Source organism: Macrobrachium nipponense, chromosome 27 (genome assembly GCF_015104395.2).
Source record: "Macrobrachium nipponense isolate FS-2020 chromosome 27, ASM1510439v2, whole genome shotgun sequence".
NCBI classification, from domain to species: Eukaryota; Metazoa; Arthropoda; class Malacostraca; order Decapoda; family Palaemonidae; genus Macrobrachium; species Macrobrachium nipponense.
In genome coordinates, this window is record NC_087216.1 from 71,477,537 (window position 1) to 71,505,460 (window position 27,924).

A 27,924-nucleotide genomic window follows, 5' to 3' on the forward strand; every position below is an offset into this window, starting at 1 on the left:
ACCCAAATATTTGATATCTACCCCTTCAGATAAGAATTGTTAAAAGTTCTTTAATCTAATACCAACAGGTTCTTATGTGAATAGCTTTTGAGGGCTTCTATGGCACTTCGTGAATCCGAGTAGATGATAAATTTTAAATTTAGTCTTTCTTCATGTGCTTTAACAATATTGATGGCTAGTAAAATGGCATATAGCTCGGAGGTGAATACTGACGACTCGTTTGGCAATAATAACTGCTCATTTTCTTCATAGACACTGCAGCGCTTCCTACACCCACTGAGATTTAGAGCCCATCAGTGTATATGGCGTAGTGAGGGACCTTTCCTTTGAATATGCTCATGGCAATTTGTTGATGGTGACTCGGGGTATAGCTAAATTTCTTTGATAAATGAAAAAGATGAGGGCATATTCTTGTTTTTTTCATGATCCGAAGTGGGGGGAAAAGAGATGGTTGAATGATGTTCATTTTGATATTTGTTGACTGCAACAGCCCATTTGCTCTAATCGGGAATGGTGGCTCATGATTATTTATAAAAATATCACTCTGAAAAAAGACCTTTTTTGTTAGGAGAACTTGTAGACAGAATATTCAAAGCACTCCGCATTGTTACAAAATCCGATGCAACGACAAAGGAGGATTTCCAATTTCACATATAACCGAAAGATTTTGGGATGATCTAAACGCTCCACTACAAATTCTCAGGCCTCGAGTATGTATTGGATCTAAAGACTTCAAAGTTGCTTCAGATCCTGATCCATATATTGGGCTTCCATAATCTATTCTTGATAAGACTAATGCCTTATATATCATTAGTAAAGTTGATCTCCTTGCACCCCACATTGTGTGAGATAATTTCATCATTAAGTTAAGAGCACTATTACATTAAGATTTGATGTAAGATACATGCGCTTTCCAATTCAAATGAGTATCAAAAAACCAGTCCCCAAAATAAAAATTTTACCATTATTTCCTGGAAATGGATTTGTACATTGCCCAAAGTAAGATTTATATCTTTGCATTCTGTTTCCATCTACTATTCCTATAAAACCTTATTGCTTGAGTTTTTTTTTCTGCCGAAAAGTCTGAAACCAACAGACGCAGTCCAAGCTTGCATTTTTCGAGTGGCATTATTTAGAATTCTTTGCAAATGACGAAGATTGTTGGATGAGTAGTAAATTGCAAAGTCGTCCACATAAGACTACTTTGCACTCCTTGTGGCATTTGATCAACTATATCGTTAATTGCCAACTCAAAAAAGTGTTCCACTTAAAACACTGCCTTGGGGTACACCACATGACGTCAAGCTTAAAAGATTCAGAGTAAATATTATCAATACGAATTTGAAATCGTTATTCACATCTATAAAATTTGATAAAAATAGGAAGATGTCCTCGGAAACCGTTATGATGAAAGGATTTTAGTATCGAGTACCTCCATGTTGTATCATATGCCTTCTGAATGTCAAAAAATATGGCTATTGTGATCTGTTTTCGTTCAAAACCTCTACGTACATAATTTTCTAGGTGTGAGAGTCCAAGGTGGATCGCTCCGATTGTGAGCCAAATTGAGAATTTGATAAAACATTATTAAGACAGGAAGCACCAATTCAATCTATAAATTAACCATCTTTTCCAGTAATTTACAAACACAACTGGTTAGTGAAATTGGTCTGTAATTACTATGATCTTTTCCTGCCTTAGCTATTGGTATTACTATTGCATGTTTCCATGCCTTTGGAAATAGATGTTTGGTCCAAAGATGATTATAGAAATCCAATAGATAGGCCTTGGCTGAAGGGGCTAGATTTCTTATCATATCAAAATTTACATTATCTTTTCCAGGGGCTGTTGAGCTACAATTTGATAATGCAAATTCCAACTCTTCTTCAGTAAATCTTTTATTGTAGTAAATATCTTCCACAGTATCAAAATTCAATGGTATTGAGTCTTCTCTTCTTTTAAGGGCTCGAAAGTGAGCATCTAAATTATCAATACTGCTTATGTTTTCAATATTACGGCCGATAATAATAGAAATTGTCTGAGTATCATGTATTAAAGAGCCATTATGCATTAATGCGTGTCTCGCTGGTCTGCTGTAAGAACCGTTAATCTTCCTGAATTTCTGCCACACCTTCTGCATAGAAGTAAAATCTGATATGCTTGACACGTATTTTCGCCATGAAATGATCTTGCCTTTAATTACTTCCTTCCCGAATTTAGCAGAAATCTCATTAAAATATGGTTTCAATACACTAATTTCTATGGCTATGTCATCCCAATTGTTTTTTATTGTATTCCCTAACATTAGGGGGAACCTGTTTACTCAAATGTTTGAGTCTTTTATTTAGGGTTTCTAATTTTCTTCCAATTGCTTTTCGTTTATCAGTTGTGTTAATGTGTCTGACCACCATGGGACCGAACGTTTCAACTGTCGAGTGCCAGTCAGAGGCGTCCATTTATCAGCCGCTTGTGTGATAACATTCACCAAGTCGTCGTTTGTTTTATCATGATCCTGGGAATATCAAAGGGAGACACTTGCCTGGTGTACAACTTGAACTTATCCCAGTCAGCTTTATTTGTATTATACCGTTGGATTGGAGAAGTTAAGCAAAATAGGAAAATGGTCACTGTTAAACAGGTCATTTAGGACATTCCATTCAAACCTATCAACAATATTATTGGAACAGAGTGTTAAATCAATTGACGAATAGGTGCCATGAGTTTTTGAGTAGTAAGTGCTACTCTCTGCCTCATTTAATATACAGAGGTTGTGATCATTCATCATCTGTTCGACATTTGAACCATTTGTGTCAACATCATCAACACAATTGGTATCCCAGATGGGATTGTGGGAGTCAAAGTCTCCTAATAATAGGAAATTCTCTTGGCTTTTGGGGAGTACTTTAGGTAGATTTTGCAAATTATAGTTACAAGAGGGTTGATTGTACATATTATAAATATTAAAGGAGTTATTATCTAAATGTAATCTAACTCCAGATAATTGAAATTCTGAGGTTCTAAAGGACATAGCATCGTAAGTTACTCTGTTATGGACATAGATTGCAGTTCCTAATGTGTTAGCAGAAGGAACTGAATGAGATGATAAATTGTAATTTCCTATTGATTGAACGGTATCATTTGTATGCTGTAAGCATATTGCAATTGGATTATAATACTTTAATAGTCTTTGAATTTGCCCCTTGATGTAAAACGGGGGTTTTAAGAACCGATAGAACATTCCACTGGATTACATAGGAATTGTACATTATGGTAGTAGAAGGTGGAATATCCCTATGGTAGAGTACTGTTTCTGCTTATTTTGCCGGGAATGGGTTTCTGTTTAACTGCAGTAGCAGTATTTTTTGAATTAGGTTTTGCTTCTTTAGCTATGGCTTCCTGTTCGTTACTTCGATTTCGATTCGTTTCCTGAATTTCTTTTGGATTGTGATTAAATTTTTCTATAAAATTTTCCAGATGAAGGGTGTCTGTTGTACGCTTCTTCATTAGATGGTCAACACGCATACAACCAGCGTTGTGGCTTTCTAATTTACCATACTGGTTTTTATTTTTGTTCTTAGTAAAACTGTCTATTAGATTATTCATATTATGTACACTTATATTTTTAAGGTCGTTAAATTCATCTAAAAAACAATCATTACAGCCACAGGACATTTTGTGGGTTGTTTTATGCGATATCATTGATTTACTAGTTTTGCCTAAAACTGGTGAGGGATTTATTTCTTCAAGGGGTACACTGTTGGTAAGGATCCCTTCCGCTTCTTGAGAATAGTGTGCATTTGCATGTACTTCGGCCTTCATCACATGGGTGGTATTATTATTATTATTATTATTTGTTTAAGCAGCCATTTCCGACTAAGTCCAATCGGCTGCTTAATGCAAATAAAATCTGTTAAAATTACCATATTATAAATAATATATAATTTAATAAAAAATAAATAAATAGATAAAACTTTACTGTTCATTTAAAATAAATTTGTATGAATAAAATTATTTACATATCCTACTAATTTTATATCTAATAAAAAATTAAAATTTATATATGTTTTGATAGATCTATATGTTAAAAATTTAAAATCTTGCAAATATTTGAGTCGTCATCTCCTCGAATGTCCTGCACTCTAGCAGATGATCCAAAGTATTTAAGTCTAATATGTGAATACTTAGAGCATTCAATTAAAATGTGTTTCACAGTTACTCTGGTTTGACAGGTATCACATTCTGGAGGTGGCCGATTTGACATAAGAAAGCCATGGGTTAACCTTGTGTGCCCATTACGCAGCCTGCACAAAGCGACCTCATGGTTTCTCTGCTTCTGTAAAGAAATAACAGGTGTAGAATTAAATGCACCCGTAGCATATCTCAAACCTGCATTATGAAGGGGATCTAATTTTTCCAATGTACTGGCAGATGCAGAAGCGTATAGATGCGACCCATAATCAATTTTATTCAGTTATCAAAGTCGTTTGTGTAAATAGAGTAATGTACTTTTATCTGAGCCCCCACCTTGTATGTTTGCCCATTTCTTCAATAGATGTAGTACTTTACTTTACTACAGCTTTCACGTAGGTAATTGATGTGAAATTTCGAAGTCATCCGTTGGTCAAAATGCAACCCAAGAAATTTGGTATGCGTAACAAAATTTATTGGTTTATCATACAGTAGCAATTTCATTTTCGGTACATTTTTCTTATTTGTAAAAGTAATGGCTACAGTTTTACTTGCCGATATAGTGAATCCATGTGCAGTAGTTCACGATACGATAAGATCAAGAGATTATTGTAGTATGATTTGTCCTGTATAAATATCAGAGTGGATGATCCAAATGGCAAAATCATCTACATATAATGAACTCTGTACACCAGTTGGTAGGTGGTAATTTGATTGTCTGATGCATCAAGTTCAGATTGAGAGGTTGGGAGTTGAGGGAATGTTACATTTCCGCTTCAATTGGGTTTGGTACATGGGTAGAAGCCATTTCAGGTATGTATACTTGAGGAGTATCTTCTGTTAGTTTTGTTAAGCGTATCTCATTATTCGATTTTTTTGGTTTGGGAGGAGTTGTACTTTCAAGTAGACGTTTTTTTCTTTCTGACTTTGCTTTTGGGATTTCTAGTTCCACCATCTCCACTTCAGAAGTTCTTCCATCTCTTTGGTGCTGTCATTAGTGGCGAGTATGTTGAATCTGTTCTGTACAGAAATCTGCTCTTCTTGTTTAGTTTGATTTTGGGTAGTAGTCATTCTTTTTCCCAATTATGCTATTTATATGTTAGCGTTTAGGTAATGATTTGGGAATACCAGCGCCAATGCACGAATTGGATTCTGATCGACTTGATGAAGTAGTAATCAGGAATCCTCGATTCTGCACCAGACAAGAAATAAGAAACTTGTGTATCATCAGTTTAATGCAGATTCTTGGATGCTACTTTCGCATAAGTCGAATTATTACCTAAAATATGTTTTCTAGCAGCTTTATAGGTGATATGCTCATTATTAGCAGTATTTATTATAGTGTCTTGAGTTCGGAGAGTGAGCTCCCTCACAATGATAAAATTTTTCGGATACACAATCTTTGGAGGTATCGTGGAATTCAGAAGCATTCTGGATTTTGGAGCAAATGAAACATCTTTTTACATTGGTGCATTTCCCAATAAAACGACCAAAATCGTAACACTTGTAACACTGCATAGGTCGTGGGCAGAATTTCTTGACCGCAAGGCTCAAGTGTCTGACTTTTATATAGTCTGAAGATAGGGTGTGGTAAATATCAACAATATGGCACTGTTATCTACTGGTAGCTTTTTAAATTTAAAAACAGAAGAGGGGCATCTCTTCAGTATGTCATCAGAAAACAATATATTAATCCTTTACACTAGTTGAAGGTGCTGTGAGTATAAACCTTCCCAATAATATCTGAATTAGGTTAACAATTTCTCAATAATACTGCTTGGGATTCATTCCCAGCCTTAATTAGGAGATTATATCCATAACGCTTCAAATTTCCTTGAGGAATGGTACCAACTTTCTCTCAAGGCATTTGTTATCCCTTAATGTTGTTGTTGCACCTTTCCTTGTATGAAGCAACATACACCAACTGGCTCAGGTAATAAATACCCTGGGAGCAATTTTCTGGGCCTCACACAAGCCAGAGCACTTTGGAATATAGTCAAATTCAGAATCCAAAAAGTTTTGAATATTATGCAATTTTGCAAGGCCAGAAAATCCGCAATTGTTGCCACTTTTGATATTGGAAGGGGCAATCATAGCTTTGGAATGATCCGGAAAAGTTATACATTTTTCAAAATCTTTTTTCTCTCTTGAGAATTTCAACTTCATCCTTTCAATCTCTCCGAAAGGTTCAAAATGAGTGAACAATTTTTCAAGTGCAATGCAAAACTCTACAAGTTTCATTTGCACTGCCAGATTTTTTAATCACCTGGCATCCTGGGGATGAAGGAATAAATGGTTCCAGTGTGCAAATACTGGAACTAGAGGAAATAAATGGTTCCAGTGTTAAATACTGGAACTGGAGGAAATAAATGGTTCCAGTGTGTAAATACTGGAACTGGAGGAAAGGCCCTTTTTAGTTCTCTGGTCATCAACCGAGTTGTCATTACTTGAAGTCGCTAAAGTCGTCAACAGTGCTGGTGGAGTCAGCAAATCCAGGGAAGGGGGTTTCATTAGCCGAAATATCTATAAGAAGGTTTTAGTTTGTTTAAATGTTTTGTGTGTGTTCGTTTGTTTGTTTTACCTGCTTGAGAATGTTAAGAAAGTATCATGCGTTGGAAAGGACATTTACATCCTCCACTATCGGCACAGTGAGAGCATACTTCCCAGATGATCCGCTCCATACCCTACCCGTAGGATCGCATCAAAACAGATACAGAGGCACAGGTGTTAAGCTAAAACCCACCTGTTAGGACTGAGACAATAAAAATCATGGCATAAAATCATGGAATCATCCCCCCTGCATCTGTAATGAAGGGCTTCCAGCCATAAGCCGAGTCCTATTCCCAAAGATTGGATCACCCCTGGATTCGGATGACCCCACCTCTGGGAAGTTCCGCCAAAAGGGCCTAAAACCCACTCTTACGGGACGGCTGACGTCATCCTATTACTCTCACATGTAGCTTTGAATGAAAATCCCTCCCGACCCGTGATCCCTTCTCCCATTCATCAAACCTGCATGATGTAACGAATGTGGAAATATCCACGCTATCTACTAGTGAAAAATTAAATATTTAAAAAAATAAAATAAAAAAAATTTGAATAAATGAAAGTAGGATGATAAAAATAGGAAGAGGTCGAAATAAAAAAAAAATTAGAGAAAGACTAAAGAGAAAATTAGATTCGAGACTTGGGGAAATGTTTCCCCAAGTTCGAGAGCCCTCTTGCCCGTTTCAAGGCTTTACCAAGGAAGAAACATTCCAAGGTGAAGCAAAGAAACTTCAAGGCACTCTCATTAAGAGGGTGCAAGCAAACTGGTTGACCTCTTGGGTCACTGGTTTTCATTAATCATAGTTTTCGTTTACATATATGGAATAACATTCCATATATTGTATTATGTAGCACTTACATATCAACCACGCCAGAGGCATGAACCAGTGGGTATTCAGCAAATGGACCAACGGCTTTGTCCTTTCCGAACCAGGTCGTGTGTGAACTTCAGTCACCAGAAATACATCTAAAGACTTGTTTGTTTGTATGGTGTTTTTGAATACTAAATGAGCTTCCTCCTCTACAGACCGTTCTACCATCATTAACTTATAACTTTCTATTATTTCCGCTGAATGAAGTAAACTATCTTTTCCCCCCCAAAAAAATTCTCTTTTAGAATCCTTTATGTACATGGAATAGTAAATATTTTACATTGTTTTTGGACATCTTCCACTTTTAGTGCTGTCCCTCAAAGTCGACTAATGTTACCTTTACACACACCACCACCAGAGTAATATTCACCAAATTATAAATTTCAGATTTTACTCATTCCTACCGTTAGTCAGACAGTCTAGTGCTTTTATTGTCTTGTAGTTACCTGTTACATGAAATAAAACACCATGATTCCATGATTGTGACAAAATGCTGAATAGTCATTAGCTGTATTCTGGAATTGACAGGTAAGCAAACAGTCACTAAAATTGGTTAATATTTTGTAATGTCAGGTTACCTTTTTAGAATTGTAAGGAAATCAAAAACCTCCTGACATGGGTGGTACCGTGGGGGTCGTATAACCAAAGTAGAAAATATTAAATTATTATACAACCCTAAGTTCTTTACATAAAAGTCAAATCCTAAGTAAAGACTGAAGATGTGTACTTCTATAGGAAACAAGAGACCTTACAAAAACTCTCACATGAAGAATACCACCTTTCATCATTAATTAATATGGTGAAGTTGGGTATTCCGAGCCCCTGAAAGCTTTTTGCATAAAACAGAACTGAAGAGGTTACAAATAAAAATCGCTCAAAAAACAAACTAGTTATAATTTGTCGCAGACACCTCTTTCATAGCGTGGAATATCACAGACACAGACTCGCACAACAGCACATACACAAACTGTGACAGAAGATCTACTCGTCATCATCCTTTCCCCTCCTCTTCGTCGTCATCATCATCGTCATCCTCCTCCTCCTCTTCTTCCTCTCCCTCCTCCTCCTCTTCCTCTTCTTCTTCCTCCTCCTCCTCCTCCTCCTCCTCATCATCATCGCCCTCCTCTCCAACCTGCGAAAAGAGATATGCCAGAGTGAGTCAAATAAATTACGAAGAGATAAAACACCGAAAACTCCTGATCAACATTTCAAGATTTTGTATGACCCCAAACCAAAAACTCACACAAAACAGGTAAAATCTGCGAATGCTTTAACACCTATATATATATATATAGACGAAATCTTACGCAACTTTACATACAAAATGTGTAATCTGTCCCTGGCCTCGGCAAAGACATACACGTACGAGACCAGTCTGTTCTAAAAAGACGCGTACTCAACTAGATCGATCGAAGCAAAAGTCCTTATCACACATGATGACAGAATCCCAAAACACAATGAAGGCTCGAGGTCGCTTATCAAACGTGTTGACAGATTTTGAAAAACAACTTAGCTTTGAACGGACAAAGATGAAAAAATGTTGCACAATTCTACATAACATTTTATACAGTCAAAGAGGGGATATATGCATTTTGAAAATAGCAATATATAATATACCTCCCCCAAGTGATTTTTTATCACGTGTTGAATCCAATGATTCAAAACAAGATAAATAATCAGCAACTACATCGTTTTTGCCACTAATGTGCAGCACTCTCAAGTTATACTGTTGCAAGCACAAAGACCACCTGGTCAGTCTTTGATTATGGTTTTCCATTTTCTGGATAAATATAGTGGATTGTGATCAGACAACACCTAAAATTTCTTCATTCCTAGGTGTATTCACATACACTTCTAATTTTTTCAATGCTGTGATTAAGGCTAAAGTTTCCTTCTCAATTGTCGAGTATACTTTCTGATGTTTTTTCAGTTTTGTAGACATGAAGCACACAAGATGGTAGATATTATTTTCATCTTCTTGAAGAAGAAAAGCTCCAATGCCACCGTCTGACGCATCAACTTGTATCACAAATTTCTTGTCGAAGTCTGGAGCCTGAAGTACTGGTCTTAAAATTAAAATGGCTTTTACCTTCTCAAATGATTCTTGACACTCGGGAGTCCAAAAACCCAATCCCTTAGCCTTTGGACTTCCAGAACAATTCTTAAGCCAATTACAATCTTAGCTGGAACCAGGGTGTTAAGTCTGTCAAGGGAGCTACTACGGCTGAGAAATTTGGGCGGAAAAGACGATAAAATCCAGCCATGCCTAAAAACCTCTGTAGCAGTTTCCTGGTAGTAGGTGGGGTAGCCTTACGGATACCTTCTACATTAGCCCAACCCAAGATACTGCACAGTTGCCTTTCCAAACTCACTCTTCTCTAGGTTGACTGTTAATCATGCTTCTTGAAAATCTTCCTCAGAATCTTCAGATGTTCTTCCCACGTTGTGTAGAGTAAATCACGATGTCATCCAGGTATACACCTACTCCTTCTATCGATCCTAGCAGTTGATCCATCACTCGTTGAAATGTTGCAGGTGCATTCATCAGACCAAACGGCAGAACAGTATACTGATACAGTCCAAAAGGAGTAATAAAAACTGACAAACTTGGCATTCTCATCTAAGGGAATTTGATAATATCCTTTCAAAAAGTCTATCTTGGAAACAAACTTGGCTTGCCCAATATTATCAAGTAATTGACCTATAAGAGACAAAGGATAATTCTCAGCCACACTGATAGAATTCAGTCTCCTATAATCAGTACACATCCTAAATGAACCATCTGGTTTCTTCACTAACACAAATGGAGAACTGAAGTGACTTGAACTGGGTTCTGCTAATCCATGTTGCAACAAATACTCAACTTCTTTCTTCAAAACATCTCGATGATACGGTGATAAGGTTTTCCATCTTCTTGAATCTTGATTTCATGCTTAGTCAGATCAGTACGCCTAGGCACATTTGTAAAATTTTCTGGAAAACTTCTAATTACTTCACTTAAGTCTTCACCTTGTTCAACACTCAGATGTTTCAGTTTATCCTCCAAATTTTCCAAAAATGTTATTGTTATTATACAATTAAGTTTGTTCATACTTACCTGGCAGATATATATATAGCTGTATTTTCTGACGTCCGACAGAAATTTCAAAACTCGCGGCACACGCAGTGGGCGGCCAGGTGGTAGTACCCATTCCCGCCGCTGGGAGGCGGATATCAGGAACCATTCCCATTTTCTATTCATATTTTTTATTAATGCCTCTGTCTCCTGAGGGGAGGAGGGCGGGCACTTTAATTATATATATCTGCCAGGTAAGTATGAACAAACTTAATTGTATAATAATAACATTTTGTTCATGCCACTTACCTGACATATATATATAGCTGAATCCCACCTTCGGATGGTGGGAAGAGACAGAATAGGATTTTTTAGGAAACTTAAATTAAGTAGATGATATACATCTTGGTTCCTCACCTGTTTGCAAAGTAGACTATGTGATTACTGTCACGTAAGGCTGCTTTTGCTTAAAACAGAGTTGCCAGCCAGGTGGAGACCTGTAGTGCTGGTGCGCTCTGGATGATCTGTCAACGGCTTTGTGCGAGACCTCAACGTGACAAGACCATCGAGGCCATACAACTGAGGGCAACGAAGCAACTGACCACCACCTGACCAACTATTCACAAAAAAAAACCCCTTAAAAACTAACTAAAGGATGGGAGATCTTCACATAAGACTCACCACAACCTAAAAACACAAACAAAACAACCTAATCCTAACTAAGGGATAGGGAAAGAGCTACTTCCGGACCCCAATACTGTGTCCACAGAAACGTATGGCCCCAGTGCATTACAATCGTCATAAATCGTTCTCACATCCCTTAGGTAATGTGAGGCGAAGACGGAGTTACTCCTCCAAAAGGTGCAATCAAGGATGTCCTTGATTGACATGTTCTTTTGGAAGGCAAGAGAGGTAGCGACGGCTCGAACTTCGTGCGCTTTTACTCGGAAGAAGGCTCAAATCAGTCTTCTGGAAAGATGAATGAGCCTCCCGAATGATGTCCCTTAGAAAGAAAGCAACAGCATTCTTCGATAAAGGTAACTCTGGTCTCTTCACAGAGCACCAGAGATTACCTGAGGGACCTCTTACCTCTTTCGTCTATGCACGTAGAACTTGAGAGCCCTGACCGGGCACAGGACTCTCTCTGGTTCTTGGCCCACCAGACTTGACATACCCTTGATCTCGAAAGTCTTCGGCCAAGGGTTCGAAGGATTTTCATTCTTCGCCCAAGAAAAAGTTGGGTTCAACGAGCAGCAGCATTGTCCCCTTTGAATACCGATTAACTTGCTACGAACGCCCCTTTGAATCCCATTAACTTGCTAAACGCTTGAATTTCACTAACTCTCTTAGCCGTCGCAAGAGAAGTTAGGAAAAGAGCCTTCCTTGTCAGGTTTCGAAGAGAACGACGCTGCCTGAAGCGGTTCGAAACGGGCTTGACATAAGGAATTTAACGGACTACGTCAAGGTTCCATGATGGAGGTCTCATTTGAGGAACCTTCGAGGTCTCGAAAGACTTTAAAAGGTCATGAATGTCCTTGTTGTCAGACAGGTCGAGGCCTCTGTGCCTAAAAACCGCTGACATGCTTTCATATCCCTTGATGGTAGGGACCGCTAAATTCTGCACATTCCTGAGGAAGAGCAGAAAATCAGCTATTTGGTTCACAGAGGTCGAGGAAGAGGGAACTCCCTCCTTTTTACACCATGCCCTGAAGGAAGACCACTTCGATTGGTAAACAGCTCTTGTGGAAGCACGTCTCGCATGTGCGATTGCTCTCGCAGCTGCTTTCGAAAAACCTCTCGCTCTGGCCAACTTTTCGATAGTCTGAACGCAGTCAGACCCAGAGCGGAGAGGTTTTGGTGAAACCTTTCGAAGTGAGGCTGTTTGAGTAGATCTTTCCTCCAGGGCAATGTCCTTGGAAAGTCTACAAGGAAAGACATGACCTCTGTGAACCATTCTCTCGCTGGCCACATCGCAGCGATCAGGGTAACCTCGTCCCTTCCGAGGCCGCAAACTTCCTCATGACTTCCCCCAAAATCTTGAATGGTGGGAAGGCGTACAAGTCTAGGCCCGTCCAATTCCAAAGCAAAGCGTCTACTGCGATTGCTTCTGGATCCAGGACCGGGGAGCAGTAAAGAGGAAGTCTCTTGGTCCTTGACGTCGCGAATAAGTCGACCAGTGGACGTCCCCACAACGTCCACAGGTCTCGACAAACGTCTTCGTTCAAGACGTTTGTCGGTAGGACTTGTTCCCGACGACTGAGAAGATCTGCCCTGACGTTTTGCACTCCTGCAATGAATCTCGTCAGGATAGTCACATTTCTTCTCTTTGCCCACAGCAGAATCTCTCTCGCTAGGGAAAACAACGTTCTGGAGTGTGTTCCTCCCTGGTTTTTTAAATAAGCGAGTGCTGTGGTATTGTTCTCCAAACTCCTTTCGAAGAACTGCAGGGACAGAAATACTGCTGCCAGTTCTTTGACATTTATATGCCAGGCTACCTGTTCCCCTCTCCAGGAGCCTGACACTTCCTTCCCTCCTAGTGTTGCTCCCCATCCCGTGATGGAAGCGTCTGAAAACAACACTAGGTCGGGGCTCAGAAGACTTAGGGACACGCCCTCCTGAAGCTTCTGAGGGTCCAACCACCATCTTAGATGGTTCTTGATCGGAAGCGATATTCTCAATATGGCATTGAGATCGTCCTTGGCCTTCCACTCGTCCGCAAGGAGAGGCCTGATGTGCAGTCTTCCCAAGGAAACAAACCTTTCTAGCGAGGAAATGGTCCCCAGCAGACTCATCCATTCCCTCGCCGAGCAAGTCTCTTTCCTTAGAAAGGCTGAGATCTTTTCTAAGCCTAGCCGCTGACGTTCCTGGGACGGAAACGCTCGAAAAGCCACTGAATCCATCTGAATCCCCAGATACACGATGGACTGTGTTGGGGTCAGATGCGACTTTTCAAGGTTGACCAGAAGTCCCAGGGACTTCGCTAGGGCTAAAGTGAACTGCAAGTCCTTCAGACACTTCTCTCTCGACGACGCTCTGATCAGCCAGTCGTCGAGGTACAGGGAAACTCTTATTCCCGAAGAGTGTAGCCACCTCGATACGGTTCTTCACGACTACTGTGAACACCATTGGAGCCGTGGTCAGTCCGAAACACATAGCTCTGAACTGCCACACTTTTTTTTGTCTAAGACAAACCTTAGATACTTTCTGAAAGAGGGTGGATCGGGGATGTGAAAGTACGCGTCCTGCAAGTCTAAGGACACCATCCAGTCGCCCGGGTCTCAAGGCTCCCAGAACAGAATGAGGCGTCTCCATCGTGAATTTGGTCTTTTCCACGAAAAGATTGAGCCTGCTTACATCTAGAACTGGATGCCAACCTGACGACTGCTTCGGTACTAGGAAGATCCTGTTGTAAAAACCTGGAGACCCCAGGTCCGCGACTTGTTCCACCGCTCTTTTGTCGATCATCTGTTGAAGGAGATCGAACAATACTTTCTTCTTTTCTCTGATAGGATGGAGAAAGGTCTCTGGGAGTCGTAGAAAGAGAGGAAGATCTAAAAAGGGGATCTTGTACCCCTGCTCCACGATCTTGAGGGACCAAGAGTCCGTGTCTCTCTCTCTCCACGCTCCCGCAAAAAACTTGTCTGGCTCCGACTGGTGTCTGAAGGACATGCTTCTCACTTGGAAGGCTTTGGCTTAAAGGAAGCTCTTCCTCGTGAAAACCCTCTCCCTCGAGGGGGGAGCCCCACGAAAGGGCTTAACTTTCTTCGGCGGACGAACCGCAGCTGAAGAGGTTGAAGGTACGGCTGACCGTCTTGTAGACTGGGCCAAAAGGTCCTGCGTTGCTCCTCTTGCAAACTGTTCGTCAGGTCCTTTTACTAAAGTCTGGGGGAAGAGATGGTTCGAAAGAGGGCGAAAACAGCAAATCCGCTTTCTGAGCTGGAGTTACCGAACGAGCTGTGAAGTTGCACAGCAAAGCTCTCTTTTAATAAAAGCCGTTCCAAAATGAGATACGATCTCCTCCGAACCATTCCTGACGGCTTTGTCCATACATGCTAACACGGCATGGGACAGCTCCCCCAGACTGAGAGATTCTGGGCTTCTCGCTTGCAGATCCAGAAACTCCCAAACACCAGTCAAGGAAGTTTGAACATTCCAGCGTCCTGAGAGACCCTTCAATGATGGTCAGTCTCCGAAGAGGTTCCAGGTTACTTTAGCAGTTAGGGTAAAAAAGCGACCTCCTCTGCAAATAGCCAACTAGGCTGGAGAAATCTCCTTGAGCCGAAGAGGGATACGAACTCCTACTTCATCTTTGGTTCTATACCAAATGCCCCCTTTTCCGCTAAGTCTAGCTGGCGGCAAGGCGAAGGTCGTCTTGCCTTGATCTCTCCTTCGTACCATCCAATCTTGGAGTTTCTTAAAGGCAGTTTCGTTTGAGAGAGAAAGTTTTCATCTCTACAAACTCCGGGGTTTTTCCAGTTTTAGATGAAGAAAACTGCGAAGGAGGAGACTTGGGAGCTGCGGGCTGAAACTTGTCTTCAAAAGAACGCAAGAGTCGCACGAGGACTTTATAGTCCGAGATTGAAGGGGCCGCGCAGAAAGTTCCTCTTCAACCGATCAGCCGAACTACTTAGCTCTCCTTCTTCTCTAAACGGAAGAGGAGACCGTCTGTCCAGAGAGGGCGTCCTAATGTCGGGTCTTGGCTTGATCAAAGGACCCCTATCCTTGCTAGAGGCAGCCTTATTTCGGCTGTCTTCTCTATGACGTTTACTACTCGATGAAGGTAGAGCGTCCTGACGAGGACGAGCGTCCTTAGCGCCATCCGCGGCAGTCTCACTTGCCAGAGAAGCGTCCTTACGTTTCTCAAACGAAAGGGAAGACCTTTTCGCTGGAATACTTGCCTGTGCGCGTAAACTAGCGTCTGGGGGTACGACTTCTTGGTCGGAATCCCCAAAAACGTCTTGAAAAGAGCCCTGAACGTCCTGGCGAGCTTCCTGCCAAGCGTCCTGACGAGTGTCCTGCCGAACGTCCTGCCAAGCGTCCCGCCTAGCGTCCTGACGAGCGTCCTGTCGAACGTCGTACAGAGCGTCCTCCTCAAAAGCGTCCTGACGTAACGTCCTTCTAGAGGACGAACGAGATCGGCGAATCGCCGAAGGAGAAGCGATCGGCGAACGAGAAGGAGACTGCTTAGTCCTCTTGACAGGCAGTCTAAGGTCCTTCCTCCGCTTAGGCTCGACTGCTGCTGGGCGAGTCCTCTGAGCCATAAGCGAGGATAGCTGGTCCTGAAGGGACAAAAGAATGTTCTTCGTCGGGGAAGAATGAACAGAGGAAGCAGGACTGATCCTGTGAGAAGACGAGGGGCGAGGGGACGCCTCCTTCCTTCTCACAGGTACAGCTACCAGCGTCCTCATCGGAGGAGATCTTACCTCTTTTCTGAGGCGGAAAAGCGTCATACGCGTCCTCCGACGAAAGTGGTGAAAGAGGACGTGAAGCGTCCTCCGCACGAAACGTCCTTTTCAAAGGACGAGAGTCTCTCCGAGCGCTCCACCCCTTTCGCGGGGAGGACGCTTCGGAGGACGAAAAGCACTCTTTCAGGACGCGCGCTCCTTGGCAGCCTGGGACTTTGCTACAAGGCCTGCCGAAGGGACGCCAGATCGGTAGGAAGCCCCCGTAACCCTCTTGCGGCTTTCGACATACCTACTCCCTGGTCTTGGGAGTCTGATAGAGGTCTAGGCTAGAGGCATTATGGGGCCGATCTGACGCCCCCTCCACAACACTGGGGCACGATCACACACTTGCACCGATCCAGTTTTTAAGGCTTTCACTTTGGTCTCCAGAGTGCGAAGAGACTCCAAAAATCAGAGAGAGAGCATTCGCTTCTCCCGACACAGAATCAGAGCCCGAAGGCAACACAGGTTTAGGGGTTGTAAACACTACAGGTGTTAATGTAGGAGAGATGCTAGCCTTACCTTTGGTAGAACCACTCCTGGAGGAAGACCTCCTGATCCTATCGCGCTCCAATTTAAGGCGATAGGACTCATATACTCTACCAATCATTATCGGTCAATTTCTCACATTCATTGCACCGATTATCAATCAAAAAATTAACAATAGCCCCCTACAACTCATACATACTGTGTGGGGGTCTACCGATGCTTTCGGTAGCCTCACCTTACAATCAGCCCTCACACACACACTGAAACTCACAGCACTTGATCCAGACATATCTTATATAGAAAAGTCAATCCAAAATCAAAAAACGGTCCACTATCGTGCATGCCAATTTAACAATCCAATTCAATACCAAAAAATCAATCAGATACTTAAAAGCGAGTCAAATTCCAAAAAATCCTGAGCAGAGGTCTGTAAACAGTTGTTTACCGACCGGCGACAGAAAAAAATATGAATAGAAAATGGGAATGGTTCCTGATATCCGCCTCCCAGCGGCGGGAATGGGTACTACCACCTGGCCGCCCACTGCGTGTGCCGCGAGTTTTGAAATTTCTGTCGGACGTCAGAAAATACAGCTATATATATATCTGTCAGGTAAGTGGCATGAACAAACTTAAGAATTATTCATCTTGCTTTCAGCTCCCAATTCGTAGCCATCATCGTCTTCTGTAGATAAAGTTGTTTGGGTTACTGACACAGCTTCAGTTTTAGTTCCTGAGAAATAAGGTTTCAAGAGGTTCACGTGTATCTTCCTGTCTTCTTCTTCCTGGTGTTTGAAAGCTTACGACCTACCCAGCTGCCGCAGTTAACCTTCCTATTGTAAAAGGACCGAAAGGTTTGTATCCCGTGTCGGAACAACCTTTCTTCTCACTAGTTTTAGAGCTATAACATTAGAATTTGGTATATAAGTCAGAAAGATGTTATAGAACAATCAAATGAAGCTCCTTTTTCCAATTTTTGTTTAGTCTTTTTTTTTTTTTTTTTTTTTTTTTTTTTTTAATAAATTTTGTCTTCCTAATTTATAGGGTTTATTTTTTTTTTTTTTACCATAATGGAAAAATTCATATCTTCCTAGAATCAGATAAGAGAGAGTCAACTATTAGACAATATGACTCAGCTGTTAAAAAATTAGCATCCTTCCTGAAAGAATCAAACACTACAACCATGACAGTTAATTTAGCTATATCCTTTTTCAGATCCTTGTTTGAAAATGCTGGCATTCATGAATTATGAGATATATCTAGGCATTTATCTACAATCAACACTGAACTCCTACAATATTTTTCACAGTAACGGAAGCTAAAATTGGGAGCAGAATGGATGGCCACTGTCAACTACTTTGCAGTTGTATAAAAAAGACAATTAAGTTCCAGATAAGGGATTTTGACGAAGGAAAAATCTATTTCTGGGTGATTGGCTCGTGTCGCCCTATGAAAGGATCCTTAATATCATTCTTTCTAGGCAAAATTAATCTAAAATTACCAGAGAAAAACAAAATTAAGAAAATGTCAGTAAAACTGACTCGCTCACTCTTAAAAAGAAGTGTCGGTATGGCAATAGGGGCGAGTGGGAACACTACCACGAGACATTCACCAATTAGACCTTCCAATCAGAATCCCCACAAGAGAGAGCTGATACCAAAGGGCGATGCGGCCGCTACTACTACTACTAGAGGACGCCACGGACAGCAGCGCCCCTAGCGGTCATCCTTAATCTAAGAACATCTTGTCCTGCAGGGGGGGCAATCAATACAGGGTGGGGGGGTTTCATAGGGCGACACGAGCCCAATCAACCCAGAAATAGATTTTTCCTTCGTCAAAATCCTTTTTCTGGGCTCAGCTCGTGTCGGCCTATGAAGAGTACCAGAGAAACAGACAAGATGGGAAAAAAAGGACAAATGAAAATCAGTTGTAAAATGAGGGGGATATAATATAAGTAAATCAGTTATTACAGCATATAAACTAAGTACTTAAGGCTAACTTATTTTAAACAATGACATAAAAGAAAGTTAGTAATGTAAAGTACTTAAAATTACAGTAAACATAGTAAATTACAATAATGCAGTGTAATTTTAACAAAATGGATTTACTTAGATAACTTATTTACAAAATATACAAAACACATTGTGTCCTACCTAGCATAAAAATAAGGGTAGGTACACTGAAGTACATTATCAGTACATAGTGTGGATGTCCCTAGCACAAAAATAAGGGACAATCCACTAATATGATCTCAGCGGCTAAGGCTAGGATATCGAGTGAGCATGGACGATAGGGTGAGGCATGTTGGTATGAGGTAGGTAGAGAGGAGACCTGGATCTATACTACGACTACTATACAGTATCAGGAGAAACAATGTTTCCCCGCTGCTACTGCAGAAAATTTTAGATTCCAAGGACTTTGATCGGTACTTGGCGGAATGTTTGATTGGAGGGGGATCTTTGATCCAAACTCCAACCAATCCCTTGACACTATGCTCTGTGCCCAATTGCTGAACCCCCACCTGTGACGGAAGAGGAACAGCCTCCCTCCTACCTGGGGAGCTCATTGTTGATGGGCGGGTTGACCACCACGCCCTCTCTGAACTGCTTACTCCTTGTCGCCCTCCCTGCGCCACGCTGGCGAAAGTAGCCTCTCGCCCTACCTCTCGATTGTCTGTTAAAGGGAGGGTAGGCCTGACCTTCATACATAGGGTTGAAGGCCGGCGAGAGTGCGTAGGAGGTCGAAGGTTGTGACTGAGGAGACAGCAGGAGGATGGGCTGTTCTGCTTTGATGTAGAAGGTTGTCCCTGTTGGGTAACCGGGACGGACTGAACGAATTGCTGCTGTTGCTGGTGTTTCTGGTAAGGCTGGAACCTTTACCAGACTTCTTTGGTTTCTTACCAGCAGTGGGGGACGGATTCTTGCTTCCTCTTAGATGAGATACCCCACCTAGCTCTAAGGCTCTGGTTGAGCCTAGCAGCCTCGTGGTTGTACCTCATTTACAGCGGACTCTGGGAAGAGATCCGCTCCCCACATGCTGGAAGCCAGGAGTCTATTAGGTTCGTGCCTAATAGTGCACTCCTGCAGAACGTGCTTTCGGCAATTCCTCCTAGCTTGGAAGAAGTCGAAAGCATCCGTCTGAACCGTCTGAAGCTGGGACTTGGCCAAAATCTTAAACAAAGGTTCCGTGCCATACGAGAGAGCAGCCCATCTCTGTGATAATCAGAGAATTGAGGGACCTGCCAAACCTAGTTCGAGCGTCTAACTCCGCCTGAATCAAGGAATCAGGCAGCCTTGGGAGCTTTTCGCCGAACGGTCCATGGCGCAGTCCGGTTTGAGCTTACCAAGCGTGAACGTGGCTGGCAAGTTCTCCACAATTCTCCGAAAGCTGGGAAGAGCAGAGAAGTAGACTCTGCTTCCCTAGCTGTGGCATGGGCTCATCCTTGAGGACTGCCTGAAGAGTCATTTCTACTATTTTTGTAGCGAACGGAAGAGAAGCCTCCTCCTCCGTCGCAAAAATAGTGAAAGGACTCTTGAAAGCCTGGAGCTTGGTGTTGGTACACTCCCAGTCCTCAAGGCAGTGAACCCATTCGCTGTTGAGCATGATCTCAACTGTAAGAGAACGTCTCCCTGGAGATCTTGTCCTCCCATAGTAAGCAGCCGCTACGGTCAGCCGAGCATTAGACCAATGAAAGGCTGCGTCAATCCCGGAGGATAAAACTCGAAGTCCTCAAATCCTTCGAGTTCCACACTCCGGGATAGAGATCCTACCATCCTTAAACGGAGCGTAAGCGGCCACTCTCCATGGTTCTCCATGGAGAAAGCTGGTAGGGACTCATATGGTGGAAGCTGGAAAATACCAGCACTTGTTACTGGGGAGACTGGAAGAGGGACCTGAGAGAGCCCAGCTACTCGGTCCTCATTCTCTCTAACTCTGTTAGAGAGATCTTGGATGGACTGGCCCCAACTGAGACAGAGTGCTCGACAGTTGTGCGAAACAGCTGCTCGAACTTTGTTCCTAGGGCGGAGAATTGAGAGCCAACCATCTCACCCACCTGTTTGCTTCACCCACTGGTGAGAAAGCAGTGGGATCAAAGGTGCTAGGTCCCGCTACTACCAACCGGCGTTACCGAGGAGTGGATGCGGTGGAGGCCGGAGAAGGCATTGGGTTGGCGGCGGCGGGGGGAGCGCGAGCCTTCTCCTTAGAAGACTTGCTTCTAGAGCTCTTTGAGTATGAAGAGCTCGGCTTGGCCTTCACCGCGTCAGCATAGGAAGTCGAAGACTTCTTAGCTGAAGAAGAAGACGACGACTTTTTAGAAGTCTTCTTAACCAGGGTCTTCGGTTCTCTCGTCCCTTCACCTTTGGGGGTACAGAGAGAGCGGGAGAGAGAGGGTAGGGACTCAGATCCCACAAAGCCTTGGAAAGAAGCAGTAGAAGAAGGGACAGGAGAAGATCCAGGAGCGCCCAAGGAAAGACCTTGGGCACCCGACACACCTACCTCAACCAACAAATCCTCAGCACCTACCGCCATAGGCTCAATGTTAAGGTCCAAGGTTGCGACGTCCGGGACCGACTCTTGCGTGGCCACGACCCCGAAAGACTGCTGCATCTCCTGCTGGATGGAGGCTATGAGAGGGGCTGGCGCGGATATGGGGTCAAACATACCCTGTTGACTTGCCACCGGGGAAGATCTGAACGGCCAGCTTCTTGTCTAAAATGTAAGGCGGCCTTTGGCGGCGTTCTTCTTCCCGAAGCCGCCCACCCACGCTTTCAGGGTTGCTAGAGCGACCTCCCTCACACCAGCAGCCTGAAAGAAAAGGCGAAATGAGCTTCTAATGGCGGGAGGGACGGGGTTAACAAGCTTATGTCTAAGAGTTGTTAGTAAAACGATAAAAAAGTCTATAATCGACTTACCCCCTCCACCAGCTGACTGGCCAGGTCGTAACAGATGGCGCAGGCTTCCGGGTGCCAGACGATCATATCGTTGTAAGGCGTGGCACACGGAGCGTGAGACCTGCACTCATCGTGGGCGAGGGGTCGTACAACGTCGCGTTGCATCCAAGGACCTGACAGTTGGTAGCCTGTAAGTGGAAAGATACATAAGTATCAGGAGAACACTTACAGCCTATCAGTTGCTCCGCTGGTGCCGGAGCGAGAAATTAGATTAGAAAACCAGAGCCCCGCCATAATACTGTGGGTAGTAATATGGTTGGTTGTCCTAGGCTACGCCGGAGACAAGAGATAGAATCCAACCAGGTGTGGTGGTGAAATAAAACCACGACGGATAACGGCGGAGATGGTATACATATAAAATATGACAATTTGTCGAAAATTGCATTTTTCCTAACTATACAAACCTGAGGTCCTTTAACAATAGGAAGTAGCTAGCGGCAGCTGGAACGGTCGTAAGCTTCGAACAAGGGGAGAACGGTAGTTAACTGCTTGTCCGACACGCGACTGGGAGGTAAACAAATCACTTTTGCTTTTGGCCCATGCAAAATACACAGAGTGAGGGGTGGCATGAGGAGGGACTATATGTAAAGGACCTCAGGTTTGTATAGTTAGGAAAAATGCAATTTTCGACAAATTGTCATTTGTTCCGATACGTAATACAAACCATCGGTCCTTTAACAATAGGAAGACTCACTTCTTGGTGGGAGGAATCTGAGTCTTTTGATGAACAGACTGGTGTTCGTCCATCCCTGGAATGCCTCCCTGGTCGTAAGAGCGAGGGAGGGATCCAAGCCTCTGTCCGATTGATCGGGTCGTGTGCACCGCAGGATCAATGGTCAGACCTCTGGGCCGAGTACTAAGAGAGAGGCAAGCGGTATCTCTTCGTACCAGCAAGCAAGAACTTGTTCCTGTTTGCAAGAGGCAACATAAAGTATGGGTTGTCTTAAGCTGGCATCCACTTCCTCCCCCTTGTTGGAGGAAGTGGTGGATATACGCTCCTATCCCTAGTGAAAGGGATAGGATGGGGCTCTGTTGAGTAGCTCACCTGCATCTTGTCCTTATCCAGCAGGTTGACGACCGTTTGTCCCTCTAACCACAGGTAGAGGGGAAGAAAAAGATGGGAAGAGGAGCCAGTCCACACTCTCATTCACTCATCCATTCTTATGGTCACACCAGGACTCGATGCTGTTCAGCCTGCGAGGGTCTGGGTTCGCTACACAACGTGTTGAGCAGCCACCACGGGTCCCAAGGAAAAGGATCCAAGGACCTGTGGGCAATATCCCGAAGGTAGAAGGAAGGGCATGTGGTATCTGTTGACCAGACCCCTGCCTTCAGTACCTGCGCCACGGAGAAGTTCTTGCGGACAAGGCAGCATCCTCCTTCGCATCGAAGGCGGTGAAGTCCATTAGGGAGGGTATTGTGAAGGACTCGAACCAATCGTCAGTTACCGAAGGGTTCTGAGTCTTCGCTACGAAGATCGGTACGAAATCGAGCGTCACAAATCCCATCCCTTGTGCTTGACTTCTCAAGAGAAGTCATGCAGTTACCTAAGACGAAAAGAAGGGAATAGTCGTATGACCTATCCCTCTTCTCGACTTTGGTTATGTACAGTACTCATACTGACAAGCTATTAAGACGAAGTAATGATTGCTCTGGAACAACCGAACTAAGTCCACAGCATAGTTCGTAACTGACTCGGGCGCTCTGACAGCTGCCGACTGACTGGTTCGGAATCAGTAGAGGCAAGTTGTCCAAGCATCCGGGTAAGTCACGTGACCTTCGCCTTTAAAGAGTTATGCTGAGAGACCAAACAAATAAAATATTTGTTAGTCACCGATGCCGGAGGCGGACGGCGATGATTCTCTTAATGCATAAGCTCAAAAGGCGAAAGTCAATTCAGCCATTCAAAAGACCGAGGTCCCTGATGGCAAGAAAATCTCAGACGTTGGATCTCAGCTTAAGGAGAAACAACACTATGTGACGTTTGAAGACGAAGGTAGGCAATGAATGCAACCTACGTCTTCCAGCTGAATCGAGAGAAGGAATCTCAAGATTCTAAATTCTGTGCTTACAAATGACTGAAAACGTTAACCGCCATTTCATTGCTGTCCGTTGTGCAATGAAAGCGGGGCGTCTTCAGTAATGAAACACAGGGGAGTGCCGCTTGAAGAACTGCTTCTCATGGGCTGAACGTTGGAAGTAGAGCTGGCAGGTGTGGGAGTAGGCGATGTCTTTCAATACATCTGCTAATCGGGGTGAACAATGAACAATTGTACACCTCCGAATACAAGATATTTTGAGGACAAAACTCAGATTCCGCAAAAATCATTCGCATTATCGGGCTACGATGCAGCAAGAGACTATTACAGAATTCTGTTTACCGTGCGGTAAACAGAAAGATGAGAGTCGAATAGATATCTCTGTTTAAAATTTCTCGCAATACCGAAGACGATGAATACTAGCGTTTCACAGCAGTAGATGGTCATTCATGTATGAGAGAATCCCCGTTAATCAGAGACTTAAGTCCGTGATTATTGGGCAGAGATACGGTTGTTATTCAACCAAACCAAGCAGGTGAGAAAGACATAAACAACCGTCTATCTCAAAGCGGCAGCTGATACTGAAATGCCTCGGGCAATTCAATACGCAGTAGCTGTCGCTGACTCGTCATCCTGAGTTGCCAAGTCATCCTTTCCACGAAGGAATGCGTTCGGCTAGAACCACCGAGCATAAAAGATATGCTCGAGCAAATTATATTTAAGCGAAAACGAATTTCGGTAAATATAAAAAGCTTAAATGGTGTTGTTGTGACAACACCATAAGTATATAAAATTGAAACTGGAAACTCCTGGGAGGTTGCAGGCAACCCGGGTTGCAGTTCAATTAGAATACTTTTCGTCTAAGTCGCAATCCGTAGAAATAACCAGGATATGCGCCTACCCCTCGGACCATTCAACTGCTTAGCAGAATCATGCGCGAGGTTAATATACGTAGTATATTTGTAGGATTCTGAACAACGATCTCCATCCTAAATTCTTTCCTTCAAGAAAAACAAAATAAGGATTGGAGATTGACCACCTTCGTTCTCTATTAAAGAGAGTGAAGGAGAAGTCTTCCTCGAAGGAAAGCTTCAATGGTGAACAGAATACTAAGACGATAGTTCCAGCCAAACTGGATATTCCCGTCCGTTCTTCTCTATTCCAGTTGGTCGCCTACTGTGAGATAGTCTTCTTTCAGCAGCAGTCTTCTTCCTAATGCTAGAAATTCCAGGAATTCGAGCATAGGCGAGGTTCCCGATTATCGTGTAACATATCGGGGATTCTCGTCTCGCTCACTTTGGACCGTGGTCTCGCCTAAGTGTTTGGAGATCGTAAGAAACTCTAACACTCTGAATGCGCTAGAAATTCCGTAGAATTCTAAGCAGTCTGCGAAACCCCACCGAATTCGTCAAACGATATCGGCTGGTGGTCCTCTCGATTCCGTAGAAATCGAGAATGGGGCAGGATCCCTCCTGACGGACCGGGGCTTACGTCAGGTAGGACCCGAAGGTCCCCCCTGGTAGCGCAGTCCCCAACGTGGGATCCTACAGAGAAATCTCTTGTAGGATCCTTCCCCTTTCCTCGTAGCCGTAAGGAGAGAGGGAATGGGGGAGGAATTGGATACTCGCTCGCTTCCAGTGGAACTAGCAGTTGGAGAAGAGTAGGAGCAGCCATCGCCTTGCGGCGATGGCCTCTCAGAGTCTGGGAAAACGTATCGTCAGGAGAAAACGTTTTCCCGAGGAGGGTTACGAACTTTCACTGTAGGTAAGGGTCTGCCGCCACTGTGAACGTCGTCTGGGTGGGGCTGATCGACACCTGACAGGAGAGAGCCGATACCGTCCTCCGACTCATTCCAGTCCTCGTCGAGGTCGAAACCTCTCAGGAGGACCGAAGGAGTATTTAAATACGGTGTCCGAAGACACGTAGAAACGCCGCTGTCGCAGTAGAGGAGGTGGAAGTAGCTTGATCGACCGGCCAGAACTGAGAGAGCCTTCTTGTCCGGAGACGAGAGACTCTGGTTCAAGACAGAATCGGCAAGCTCCGATCGCGGCAAACCCACCGTCGGTTTTTGGGTTCCCTCTCGGGCCCCAAAACGACTCTAGCAGAGACATGGGCTCTGCTGGTGGGAGCGGCGATCCTTTCCCGGGCGTTGTGCTGACGAATCAGTGCAATAACCATGGGTAAAGTTACTCTGAATCTCGGAAGTTACAGCGTCTTGAGGAGTAGGACCGTCCAGTCCCTCCAACAAGAGCAGCTCCCAGGACCCTCCTCCTTCAGAAGAAGGGCCAGCAACAGATCCTGACGGTTGCCTCCAATCACTTGCGCGTACGTCCTGGTTGGTCCTAAGACCAACCTGGCACGTGCGGCGTCGTGACGGGATCGTGAGCGGCGCATACCTCACGATCACTCCTATATACCTCGCTCTTCCTGGCGTATGCCGAGGAAGTTGAAGGTATCGGAGAGACAGAACTGACGCTACCCCCTCTCCCCCTGACGGTCGCCTCCAATCACTTGCGCGTACGTCCTGGTTGGTCCTAAGACCATACGTGGCACGTGCGGCGTCGTGACGGGATCGTGAGCGGCGCACCTCTCACGATCACTCCTAGCTACCTCGCTCTTTCCGGTGTAGCCCACCCGAGGAAGTTGAATGGTAGTGGAGAGACAGACCTGACGCTCCCCCCCCGCTCGCTGGCAGGACCAGCGTACGTGGGGGGCTGCAGCCGATCACCAACCCGCGGTGGGGTGGGGTCGATCTGCAGGCCTGGCCGTGCCGCTCACCTGTGGCGAGCGGCTCGACTGAGAACGTCGACGCTGATGTCTAGAGTCAGGCGAGCTGTTGTGGTTACCGTCTCCGCCCGGTCCCGATGGAGCGGCGTCAGGTGCGGTGACCTGCTAGGCTCGTTGTCGCGGTGAGACCGGCGAGCGTCCTCTCGGAGCGTCGAGCCGCTGGTACCGACGACCGCGGGGACCCCTTCCTCGCCTCAACCCGTGGCTGGTCAGCGACCGTCACGTCAACCCGAGCAGCCAGCTGGTCGCTGCGAGAGCGTCCACTGGCCTAGCGAGAGTCGTCTGCACGACACTCGCCAGTCTTCTGCTCCGCGCTTCGGTCTTGGCGGCGAGCGAGCTCGAGTGTTCAAGACTTTGGCTGGACGGTCTCCCGCGGGGAGACCGTCCACTCGGTACTTCTCGCTAACGAGAAGCCGAGGCGGATCCTGGTTTAGCGGCAGAACCGCTAAAAAAACCATGCGAGGAAGTGCCAGCCGAAGCTGGTACTCTCTGGTCCCCGTCTTCTTCTCCTTGGTAGAAGAAAAGACGGGCCCTGTTCCCGAGGGAGCAGGAGGACCAGCAGAAGAGCTCCCCGAATCGCCGGAGCGAGACGGGCCCTTAGAAGGTCCCGAAGGAGCCTTCTTAGGGGGGAAAACCCGGGTTACCAGCTGGTCGCTGCAAGAGCGGCCGCTGGCCTGGCAAGAGTCACCTGAGCGTCTCTCACCCGCCTTCTGCTCCGTGCCGCGTCTTGGCGCCGAGCGAACTCTGGCGCCGAAACTTGGCTGCACGGTCTCCCGAGGGAGAACGTACACTCGGGATCTCTCGCGAACGAGAGACCGAGCCGGAACCTGGCGTAGCGGCATCGCCGCTAGCACCAGGCGAGGAAGTACCAGAGCTAACCGATAATCCTCTGGTCCCCGTCTATCTCTTCCTTACGGAAGGGGAGACGGGCCCCGCTCCCGAAGGAGCAGGAGGACCAGCAGAAGGACCCCCCGTCCCACCGAGGGGGGGACGGGCCCTTAGAAGTTCCCGAAGGAGACTTCTTAGGGGGGAAGGCAGCCTTCTTCTTCTTCGGCTTATGGGCCTTAGAAGTCGAAGGGGAAGAGGCAGCAGCAGACGATGAAGACGAAGATGACAGCTTCCTCTTCTCCTCTTCCTCGTTCAGCTCTCGCAGGACAGTCGTCAGGTCTCCATCCAGGAGGGAGCCGGGGGCAGTTGCCGAAGCAACAGGGCCCGACTGCACCTGTCCGGAAGGACCTGGACTGGGGAAGACACACCGTGGGCAGGACCAGCATGGACAGGCACAGGAATCAGGAGCGACAGGAACAGCAACCAGCTCAGGAGCGGCAGGAACAGCGGCAGCGGTAGACCCAGAAGGGACAGCCAAGCCAACAGCGGAATCACATCAGCGGCAGGTACGGCAGGCCCAGCGATCGCCTCGTAGAATCATCGGCAGCCAGCGGAACCTGGGTCCTGGCGGCCGGTCCAGGGGCGAGCTGCTGGAACAGCGGAAGTCTGGGGCAGGCAACACGAAGAAAACAGGCGGCGGCGGCAACCCCACCTCGGTACGGCTGC

General features: G+C 44.9%; 1 protein-coding gene across 3 annotated transcripts in view; it reads right to left on the minus strand.

Annotated features, from left to right (window-relative positions):
* Nucleotides 1–8,484: 8,484 nt before the first annotated feature.
* LOC135201062 (APC membrane recruitment protein 1-like) overlaps nt 8,485–27,924 on the minus strand; it is a 35,785-nt gene continuing 16,345 nt past the window's right edge. The window contains exon 6 of one of the 3 annotated variants that reach the window (XM_064229927.1): nt 8,485–8,739. In XM_064229927.1, coding sequence (XP_064085997.1) covers nt 8,599–8,739 — 141 coding nt within the window. In that variant the 3' untranslated portion in view covers nt 8,485–8,598. Of the gene's footprint in view, nt 8,740–21,552; nt 21,673–27,924 lie in introns of those variants that run through there. The other 2 variants (XM_064229930.1, XM_064229929.1) reach the window with 2 other exon arrangements.